The following is a 10,798-nucleotide window of genomic DNA, read 5'->3' on the forward strand; positions in this document are numbered from 1 at the left end:
GCACATCCCCCCGCCTCACTTCTCTCTCCACTCTGACTCCTAATTCATGCGCTCTGCTCTTCTGTGTTGTAGGACTGTGTTGGTCAGAAGAGAGAGGCTGATACAGAGGCACATGGAGAGGCTGAGGGCTAACCCACGCAAAAATGAGGTGGACCCGGACGCCCTGCGCTGGACTCCCTCTACCACTCTGAACGCTGTCTTGTCTGAGGAAGAAAGGGAGGCAGAGATGGATGTAGGTTTCTGAGCTCGAGAGAAAAAAATGCATGTACACCTCAAAACGTTAGAATGTCATCAGAAAATATAGGTTATTTTCTTTTCTGAACAGATTTCATAATGTATTTACATATTGTCAAATCTCCCGTCTTAACAATTATGATTCATCTCCTTTGCATCTTTTTCTAACTCATTTTTTCTTTCCACTCAACTTTTCATCTATATTAATGACATTGCTTTTTCAGCAACTATGTGTAATGAAGAATCATACTAAAGTAAATTGTTTTATTGAGCTATGCTGGGAGTTATTTGTCTACATGTACCTGAAATGCTTTTAGCAGATGTATGTTAGATTGGCTGAGGAGTTTAAATTGAGGCAAATCATGAGAAATTCACTTTGACTTTCAGGAGGCATCTAATGTTGTGCAAAATTACCCCTAAATCATCATATAATTGATAGCACTGAATAAACCATGAAATGCAATCTCTCTACGGTTGCTTTACGGAAATGTTTTCATCCTGACGGGCAGACATCCAATCAGGATGCTGTTCATATTATCTGGAAGAAATCTTCAATGATTCATTTGTCATGATGTTAATTCAGATCTCTTGTTTTCCCATTAGCCTCGTTGCTCAGATGGTTTTCTTTCTCTTTTTCTTTTTTCTTTTTCCGTGCATGCTCCTTTCCCAGAGATAATGCATCTTGTCCGTTTAATTACCAGGCCGAGCGGCTGAAGGAGCAAGCCAGCTGCTGGGAGAAGGAGGAGAGGGAGAGCTACATGATGACTCATGGAAGCAGGCAACCTCTCACCAAGGTCCACTGCAAGATTCCCTACAGGACCTACGAGCGCCGGCCGGCCCCTCCATGGTCCAGGCGTGTCCAGCGACCAGAGGTTGTGAGCGACGCCGACGACGACTCCGATGGCTCACCACCCATCCTGACAAAAGCTCATGAATTGCTTTCAGCCAAGAGAAAGGTTTGATCTGTTCTCCATGCGATTACCACATTGATAAGTTTTTAGCCAGATATTTCCCCTCATTAAAGAACATCTTGTTTACTTGCATGTGATATAAGTTTTAGTAATTACTCATAAAGTGTGCTCAGGCTCCAGTAACTCCATCCTGTCTTCTGGAGCCTCTTGTGTGTGCCTGCAGCAGTAGATAATGGATTGTGTTTTCACTGCTGGTGTCGAGACTTTGCAGGCTAAACCTTGTTCTATTGTCAGCGGTCATGGTTAATTTACCGCCCTCTTCTGTTGCTCCTCACATCTGTTCTTTCTATAAGGCACTGCCCCCTTGTGCTGCAGATAATATTACACCGAGCCAGAAAATGCCTTGATGCTGTCCGGCTGAGTTTATTTAGTGCCTTAGTTACAGTATTGATTTCACATTCTGCTTGTGAAAGGGGTTTTGAAGAAGAGTCGCAGGCAAGTCAGTGGGAAACAACTGAAGAATGTAAAATATAGACTGTGGTCTGCTTACTCTTGACTTTCTCATTTGTGGTTTTCCACACTGTGCTGCATTGCTTTTCACGCTGGATCTCATTTCACTCCTCAGCTGTCATTCTTAGCCCTTTACCCAACATTTCTAATGGAATAGGGTAACACTGTTTTTTATGTTTGTTTGTTTTTGCAGAGTATGGGGAAGGGTGAAAGGAAATTGCTCTGTGGCCCTTAAAACAGAATTTTCAGTGGCATGCTTGGAAACTAAAGAACAGGAGCTAGACATGCAATAACTCCCAGAAATAGAACTATTTTCTCAGTTAACAGATTTTAATGCCATTGTAATGCTTTTAATGTCTAATTTATATTATATTTGGTAACTTTTATCATTCTTCTAAAACTACAACATTTGAAAAATCTACAGTTGCTGTGACTTTAATCACGCAATCTGAAGTACAGCTGAAGATTTTTATGTTAAAGTACCTTTCAAAATAAATTTAAACCCTTTGAAGTCTACTTATATTTTCCCATATTAAACTCACAAATGTGGGTTCATCTGTGAGGTAACTTTTCAACGTATTTTAACTAAATTTTATGTTATAGACCAACTTAAAGTAGTGCATAACTGTAAAGCAGAATGAAAATGAAGTTTTAAAGTATGATGTGGATTTGTATTCAGTCCATTTTATTCCAATACCCATACATGAAATTCAGTTCAATAAATAGATCCTACTTGTTTAATTTAATTTCTGTATCAATCCACCTGTAGCAAAAGCCTCTGGTTTTCAGTGGAGAAGATTAGCACAAGAACATGCAAGACTGGTTGACAATGACCAGAGTTAGGTGATAAAACAATATTTCAAGCTTTGAAAATTTCAGTCCTCCTACTTCACAACATTCAGTCTGAAAGCCCAGGTTAATTGTAACTCCAATTGAAATTAAACAATTTTACTTAACTTTTATATGTGATGTTTGGTTTGTTTATCTTTCAGAGCTCAGCGGTTCTCAAGAAGCGAGGGCGTAAAAGGAAGCGAATCAACAGCAGCGTAACGACAGAAACAATCTCTGAGACGACCGAGGTTCTGAACGAACCGTTTGACAACTCAGAGGATGAGCGTCCAATGCCCCGGTTGGAGCACACCTCCAGGATGAGAGAGATGGAGGACGATGAAGACGATGATGATGATGATGACGAGGAGGAAGAGATGCAAAAGTACAAGATATCAGCTTTACCAATGAAACGGCAAAGAGGCCGTCCAAGGCTTGACAAAAATGCACGCAAAGACAATCTTGAGCGCTGGAGTGAAGGTATTTGCTTCTACTTAAAAATCATTCTTTACAAATGTGGACGATCTGTTAGAGGTTAGAATTTCAAATATTTGTAGTTTCAAAAAAAGTCTTTAAAATGTCTTAAAATTAAGGTTTTAAATTAATTTTAAAAAGTTGTCCTTTAAACCTGCTAAAAATTCAGAGATGGGACATCTTTGATGTTTGTTTTTTAATTTGCAGGACCCGAACTGGTTTCAAAGAGATCCAGCAGACCCCGTCCAGTGAAACGGAAGAAAGGCTGGCCCAAGGGGGTCAAGCGCGGCCCTCCTAAATGGAGGCTCAAGAACAGCTTCAAGCTGAATCTCTACACTCCACCAGAAACACCCATGGAGGCAGAGCAGCATCACATTCGCACTGAGGAAACAAAACACATACCGGACCAGGAGTCATTCAGTGGCGACGAGGAAACAAAAGCAGGAGGGTCCTTGGACAGTCCAGATGTAATGCAGGAGGGGCTCCACTCAGACCCCCCAAGTCCTGCTGATCATGGCTCCCAGACATCAAGCTCCCCTGAAGGGTCACCAGTTGCTTCGCCAGCGTGTTCACCTGCTCTTTCTGTTGAGGCTCCCTCCCCACAGCCTGAGGACAGAACTGACTCACCAGAACCGCCAGGGGATGACAAGCAGGATAGCGGTCATGATCCTGATTCTCCAGCCAAAGACATGGAGGACAGTTCTGAGAGGGCTGCATCGCCAGAGAACAGCAATGAAGAAAGTTACGAGGAGGAGCAGAGAACTCTTATAGAGGATCAGAATGCTGATGATGAAGATGAACGTCACAGCAAGAAGGCGGCGCCTGAGGGTGGCACAGAAGAATCAGAGCAAAGTTTGAAAGGCGCACCAAATGTCACTCAGGCTTTTTTAGATCCAAAAGAAGATGACGGCTCTGAACTAAGTCAGCAGGTTTCCAAAGAATCCTGCAATGAAGAGGTACCGGTTAGTGCTGTAGATAAACTGCAGGATGCAATGCCAGAAACTACAGCAGAAACTTCACCTCCGGCAGCAACAGCAGTTGCATCCATAGCTCCACCAGACTCTGATAACCCAGCAGACTCTGAATCTGAGGAGGAAAGCGCGCCCAGCCCTGGTCCAAACCACCCACCTCTTCCACCCATAGGAAGATCTGCGCTCAGCCCCGTGCTGAGAGAGGATCCCCCCGTCTGCACAGAGTTTGACTCAGAGACGGTCCAAGCTGTTCAGTCGCTGACGCAGGAAAGTGAGGGAGAGACGGTGTTCCAGGACTGCGCCGAGAGCCAGGAACCCTGCAGGAATCTGCAGACCTACGCCCACGTGACGCAAAGTCCTCAGCTCACTCCGCTGGACGACTGCCCTCAGTCGGACCACAGCAGCCCCCTCTCCTCCGCGCAGTCCCATCCCAGCCAGTCTGTACGCTCGGTCAGCAGCCCCGCTGTCTCCATCCTGGAGAGTGGCTACACGCAGATAAGCCCAGACCACAGCGCCATATCAGTGCCCTCGATCCACAATATGGAGACCAGCCCCATGATGGACGTGCCATCGGTGTCGGATCACTCACAGCAGGTTGTGGACAGCGGTTTCAGCGACCTAGGTAGCATCGAGAGCACCACGGAGAATTACGAGAATCCCAGCAGCTATGACTCCACCATGGGGGGCAGCATCTGCGGCGCGGGCCCCTCCCAGAACAGCTGCTCGTACGGCACCATCCCCCCTAGCAGCTGCGCCGTGAGCCAGCAAATGGCGGCCGTCAACCCTGGCAGTTGCGGGATGATTCAGCAGAATAGCCTGAGCTCGCCGCCACACTGCGGCGTCAAGTCACCACAGGGCTGCGTGGTGGTGGAGAGGCCCCCCAGTAACTCCCAGCACAACCAGCACAGCCAACACAGCCAACGCAGCCAACACAGCAGGCATGGCCCGCCACACAATCAGCACAGCCAACACAATCAGCACGCCCCACACAATCAGCTCAGTCAACACAGCCAGCACAGCCACCACCACAATCACCACCCGCAGCACAATCAGCTCAGCCAGCACAATCAGCACGCTCAGCACGGCCTCCACAGCCAGCAGCAGCCGCCGCACATGGCCCAGTGCTCCATCCCTCCCAACTTCACCACCACCATGCAGCTGGCGGACATCCCCGAGTCTGGCAACCCCAACTTTGCCCTCTATGAGAGAATCAACCCACAGGGGGAGTATGGCAGCGGGCATTACCCCCAGTCGTCGGGCCTCAGCCTAGCCAAGCTGCAGCAATTCACCAACACGTTCATTGACCACCCGCACTCCAATCCGTTCAACCACGCAGCCCCACACCCCATCACGTCGTACGCAAACAATCCTTCGCTGTCATCGCAGCACTCCAGCTTGGTGTCCTTACCCCAGAATCCTCACAGAGTCCCCAACCCGCAGGTGCAGGCCACCATGACCCCGCCCCCAAATCTGAGCTCCCCATCATCCATGATGCTGCAGCCCAACATGGGCATCTCCCGCTCGCAGCGCGTGCCCCACATGCCGTCGAAGAGCCACGTCTCGGCGCGCTCCAAGTCGGCGCCGCTGTCCCATAACCACCAGCAGCAGATGTACGCCCGACCGCCGCAGGCCGTCGCCATGCAGGCGCCCAGGACCCTGGCCGCCATGCCGCGCATGAACATGAGCATGAACATCATGCCGGCGCCGGGCTACAATGTCAATTCGATGAACATGCCCTCCCTCAACGCCATGAACGGCTACGGCATGAGCCAGCCCATGATGAACAGTGGCTACCATGGCAACCACGCCTATATGAACCAGTCACCCCAGTACTCTATGCAGATGGGCATGATGGGAACGCAGCCATACCCCCAGCAGTCCATGCAGGCTCCGCCACATGGCAACATGGTGTACCCTCCAGCTGGTCACCATGGCTACATGAACACGGGCATGTCCAAGCAGTCCCTGAAAGGTCCCTTAATCAGGCGGTAACTCTCCGCAGGACAGAGCTGCTTCTCCTCCTGTGCATTTGGCTGTTTCTAAAGATGCACTGATTAGGCCTTGCTTTCTTCTTCTTCTTCTTTTGTTGTTTTTGGTGTCCTTTTTTTTTTTTCTTCCGTTTTTCTTATGTTTGTTACTTAAAAAAAAAAAAAAAAAAAAAAAAAAACCAGCAGCAGCACTTGTAAAGAATGCAAAAACTTTCATCCGTGAGGTAACTTTTAAAGCTAGCGTTAAAAAGTATTTTTGTTCCTCCAGATGGGAAGCCTTACATCATTAAGATGAAAATCTATTTAATTAGTGTTAGTGTCTCTGATGTGTCTTTAGGCCAGGCGGGTTCGGAGCTCAGTCGTAGAAGTTTCATCAGTGTAGCAGCCTCAAATGAAGCCATTTAATGCGCCTGCTGCGAGTGGAAATAGTGGCTGTTCAGTGTACCTGTCTAACAGTGCTGACAATTAGTTTGTACTATACTCATGCCTTTGTATATTTAAATTATTGTACTTATTTTGTAAAGTGATAAAAAGCATGCTTCAGTCTCTGTTAGTGACAGTGCATTGAGTAGTACTGTACAAGTGTTGTGCTTAATAGCAAGCCATTTAAAAAAAATATATGGCCTTTATTAGGTTTCCCTTCACAGGGAGAAAGATGAAACTATATTTTATTAAATCTAATAATGTAAAAAAAATGTAAACTTTAGTCTTCTGTTTGGTTTGAAAGGTTTTATTGCGATGTATGTATAATTCTGAAGCCTTTTGTAACAGATCTCCTCAAGGCAGCTTTCTGTTTAATAAAACAGACTGATTTCTGTCAGAAAATAACAAAGCATATCTCAGTGTTTGTACCCTGAAAAAGAAAATTCTAAAACATTTCAAAGTGTCCCGAAGTGTGGCAGAATTTAAAAAGATTAAATGATTATAATGATGAAATAACAATAAAGATGATATAAATTTAGTCCAAAGTTGATATTTTACATAATGCCTTTAAAGCTACGTTTTCATTCCATGTGTAGATTTGTTTTCTATCTTTATAAAACGTTGGATTTATATTTTACCGAATTGTAGAAGAATAGAGCCTGTGAATAGACCAAACTAAGCTAATGGATTGCATGTAAAACGCAACTTGTACTTGTGTTTTTGTTAATATTGCTCTTTTGTAGCCTTTGTACCTGTACAGAGTTGCTGGTAAGAACGGGGGGAAATATCTGGCTATGTGCACTCAAATCGAACAGAATGACATTCTTGTATTTATGACTTTTCTCCTTTTGTCAGTCACTTAAAATGCTGTACATTTTAGCATAAGAATAAATTATGATTGACCATGTACTTGATTGTTCTCCTTTTATGTGAGACACAGCTTGGATTTCTCTAAAAAAAAAAAAAAGTATCAAGGCGTTATCCAAAACCAAAAGTTTTGAACCGTCTTTTCAAGGCCACACAGTGAATATTTGAATTGGTATTAAGAAGGCTTGATTGTCCAAATGTTTTTCTTATTTATATTTAAGGATGTGAAAAACATACATTTACTTTTTTAAAAAAATCTTGGTACAATTATCAAGTATAGTGGACTTGATTTGACTCTTAAATTTATAAGCCTCCTCTTCCCTCCAGGAGCTGCTGGTCTAGTTCCCTCAGCTGCTTCAGGAAGCCCCAGTTAGGGATGATCCGTCGGCGTCTCTTTACGTGCTCGATGGCGTCCACAATCGTCATGCTCTCGTAGATCATCAGGTAGGCAAGAAAGAGGGTGGCGGACCGACTCCTTCCCATCACACAATGAACCAGCAGTTTATCTGGAGATAAATCACGACACTTTTTATTTCCTTCAGAAGTGATAGATGAATAATGAAATGACATGAAGTGTGCACAACCAGCAGAATTTACATTTAAGAAAATAAAATTAGGGATAATGTAAATGCCTGTGAGCTATTGATTGGATTATGTTGTTTATTCTTTATATATTTAGTGCCGTGAAAAAGTGCGTCATAAAATTTTGTCCTGCAATGAATCTAAAATTTCAATACATTTTGTTGGGAATTTGAGCAACACCAAGAAGCTCATAATTGCGATGTGAAAGGGAAAGTTTTCGTAACATAAATTTGGGATTGTCAATCTTAAAGTCTTGGACAGATTCTCAGTTACATTTCTATCATGGATTTATTTTTATCTAAAGGTTACTGCTGTAGGTTTTGTCCTGCTAGATCTTGAATCTCCACCCCAGTTTTAGTGAACAATTTTGAACACCTTCCTCTACAGTTATGAGCTACTTTGTGCTGGTCCATTACTTAAAACTGAATTTAAGTCTGGAGTTTTTGTAACGTGATAAACCAGAAAAAAAGAAAAAAAAAACCCATAGACAGTAACGTTTCTGTGAAGCTGGTAAAATTGTCTTACTCTGAGGATTTCTCAGTGTTTCCTGAATGAACTTGGCTGCAGAGAAGAAATGCTGGCTGAGGTCAAATGTTGGGATGTCTTCTGCAACAACACCATAGTAAACAATGTCCATGTCTTTGTAGTAGCCAGGTCCAGTGTCCACATTGTTCCAAGTTCCTTCTGCTGCATTCAATATGTGAGTAACTCCCAGCCTCTTCAGGGTACACTTATCCATCGCAGTCTCCCTGCAGGAAGTCAATAAAAAGCACTGTTCATACTTGAAAATTGCATGGAAATAAAAAGAGCCTTTCTGACAATATGCAGTAGGTTATAAGATCTTAAAACACAGTATGTGATGATCTAAATAAAGTCAAAAACAAATGAGAAACGAGGCCTGACATGTAAGTTGGGAAAGGGTCTTTATGAACAAATGGAGAAAGCATAAAACACTGGTGAATCTCAGGTGTCCCAGAGCAAATGGGAACAAAAGAGCCCAGAAAATTGTTTAAAGCTCAAAAATTCTTAAAGATTGCATCCATGTGTGAGATCCAGGTAAAAATTTAAATACTGCTATGGTTTTCTGTGGCCTATCGGAACAAAATTGGAACGTTTTGGGAAGTTGGGGTCTCATTAGATCTGTTTTAAAACCCAAAACAGCCTTTCAGAAAAAAGCATCGTTACAGTCAAACATGGTGGTGGGAGTGTGATGATCAGAACCTGAACAGTTTCTGCAATTGATGGATCCATTAATTCTGCTTTTTTGGCAAATGTCTTGCTATTAGCTTTTGATATCTTTTCATAAAGTCAAAGTTAATGCTATCCAAAGACTGGACTTAGATTTCATTAAGACATGCGGAGTTGTAACCCCTCAGTGGTACTGAATTAAAACAAAGTGCCGAAATTCCTTTCCAGCAATTTAAAAAACTTGTTGCCAATTACCCGCCTAAGCATCATGTTTAGGGGCAATTTTAAACCCACGAGGGTTTAAAATTTGTTTTTTATTGCATCTTGTATTTGCTCAGGTTATGTTTGACATTTGAATTTGTTTGATCTGAAATATTTAAGTGTGAGAAAAAAGAAAGGACAGGAAATCGAGGAAGGCAACCAATTTTTCACACTACTCTATTTTTAGACTGTCTAGTATTTTTTTCTCTTTTTTTTTTTTACTCACTCATTTCCAATGTAGACGTTAGGCCACACCTCGTTGACATGAGTGTAAGCCACGCTCCCACGGTTGAGGATTTTCTCCAGCTCGTAGGTTCCAGGTGTGACATAATCGTCCGCCGTGTTGGACTCCTCTGCTGCTTTGGCAGCGTTTATCTTTGATCTGTCCTTTGACTCATAAGAAGCCATTTTTTCCCCCTCACCGTGGCTCCCTTCCATACATGGTCCCTTTGCCTGAAGTCGTGAAAAAGCACACTTTTTGTTTTTTATCTTCCGCATGCATCTCCAGCTCAGCTCACCGAGACATGGAGGATCTTTGTTTTCATCCCTCTGCCAGATTGTTGTGAAGCAACGCTCGAAGGCAGAACATACGAAGGGTTAGTTCTGGGTGCAGATTGTGTAACTGTCTGTGTGACAGGGCATCAAATGCAGAGGATATTTTTAGGGCTGTGATGCGGCAGGGCCCCTCTGACCTTAGCTGCCATGTGTTCCTGCCTGTGGGGAAAAGCTTCCACCCAGCCAGTCCCTGCCATCCACATTTAAACGTGCGACTTTAATCTCCACTGCTGGCGGCAAGCTGCGCTTATCCAAACTCTGAGCTTGCCAGAGGATACCCACATGCAATGGAGTGAACAGGGCACTCCGAGGCTTTGCTTCTTGAAATCGCGTCAGTCTCTCTTAGCCTTTCCGCGTGTCTTCAGATGCAGGGAGAAAGCGTGTAAGTGCAGCCTTACAACACCCGTTAAGGATGTTCTGCATCTCCCGCAGCCTCTCGGGGGGCCGTAGGCTGGAGCTGAAACGTGTCAGACAGTTCAACAGATGAGGTTTTCAAGTGGGATGGCACATGCCTTTGATTCCCCCATTATATGATATGCACGGTCCATTCAGAGATCTAAACGCGAGCCCCCAAAAGTGGGAGCGCAGTGATGGCTGCGTTGCAGGATGGCGGGATGAAGCTGCTAACATGTCAGACTGAGTTTTCACACCATCAGGCCCCTTTTACTTGCTCCCTCCACCCCTCGTATCTTCATACCCCGCCATCATTCATTCTGACAGTGAAATCATTAAACCTGTGATATCCAATTCCTTTTATTTTGACAGCATCTTTCTCCCAGTGAGCTCTGGAGAGCATTTCTTATTAAGATGGCTTCGGCTTTTCATCTCTCTTTCAAAGTCTGACCTGAATCTGTATACTCCTTCAGAACCACGATGGCATATTTTTTGTCAATTTGCATCAAGCCTTTTTAGACATTTCACAGTTTTAACCATACTTCACTGGACTGAAATGAATACTTAGGTGGAGCATTGTTTATTTATAGGCGTAAGCTGTTTCTGTGTTGTT

The 10,798-nt window shown here is 44.1% G+C and overlaps 2 protein-coding genes across 8 annotated transcripts in view; one reads left to right on the forward strand and one right to left on the reverse strand.

Moving 5' to 3' along the window:
• kat6b (K(lysine) acetyltransferase 6B) overlaps positions 1-6,074 on the forward strand; it is a 28,014-nt gene extending 21,940 nt beyond the window's left edge. For all 7 annotated transcript variants that reach the window (XM_055042989.1, XM_055042992.1, XM_055042990.1 and 4 more), the window contains exons 14-17: positions 73-232; positions 936-1,190; positions 2,648-2,963; positions 3,165-6,074. In XM_055042989.1, coding sequence (XP_054898964.1) covers positions 73-232; positions 936-1,190; positions 2,648-2,963; positions 3,165-5,920 — 3,487 coding nt within the window. In that variant the 3' untranslated portion in view covers positions 5,921-6,074. The remainder of the gene's footprint in view (positions 1-72; positions 233-935; positions 1,191-2,647; positions 2,964-3,164) is intronic.
• A 561-nt stretch (positions 6,075-6,635) lies between these two features.
• Positions 6,636-10,505, reverse strand: dusp29 (dual specificity phosphatase 29). The gene is made up of 3 exons (XM_055042997.1): positions 9,464-10,505; positions 8,314-8,537; positions 6,636-7,712 (listed from the first exon to the last, which is right to left on the reverse strand). Exons 1-3 carry the CDS (start codon positions 9,733-9,735, stop codon positions 7,510-7,512), a joined length of 699 nt encoding a protein of 232 aa, XP_054898972.1. The 5' UTR covers positions 9,736-10,505; the 3' UTR covers positions 6,636-7,509.
• Positions 10,506-10,798: the final 293 nt, after the last annotated feature.

Source organism: Poeciliopsis prolifica, unplaced genomic scaffold, assembly GCF_027474105.1.
Source record: "Poeciliopsis prolifica strain line A6 unplaced genomic scaffold, Auburn_PproV2 SCAFFOLD018, whole genome shotgun sequence".
NCBI lineage: Eukaryota > Metazoa > Chordata > Actinopteri > Cyprinodontiformes > Poeciliidae > Poeciliopsis > Poeciliopsis prolifica.

What these genes read in the sequence shown, in the direction of transcription:
- dusp29 (XM_055042997.1), bottom strand. Translation starts at nt 9,735, where the DNA reads ATGCGGAAGATAAAAAACAAAAAGTGTGCTTTTTCACGACTTCAGGCA. An exon ending in AACGTCTACATTGGAAATGA is followed by an intron (nt 8,538 to 9,463) that starts GTGAGTAAAAAA and finishes GACTTCCTGCAG; the next exon opens with GGAGACTGCGATGGATAAGT. An exon ending in AACACTGAGAAATCCTCAGA is followed by an intron (nt 7,713 to 8,313) that starts GTAAGACAATTT and finishes ATTTATCTCCAG; the next exon opens with ATAAACTGCTGGTTCATTGT.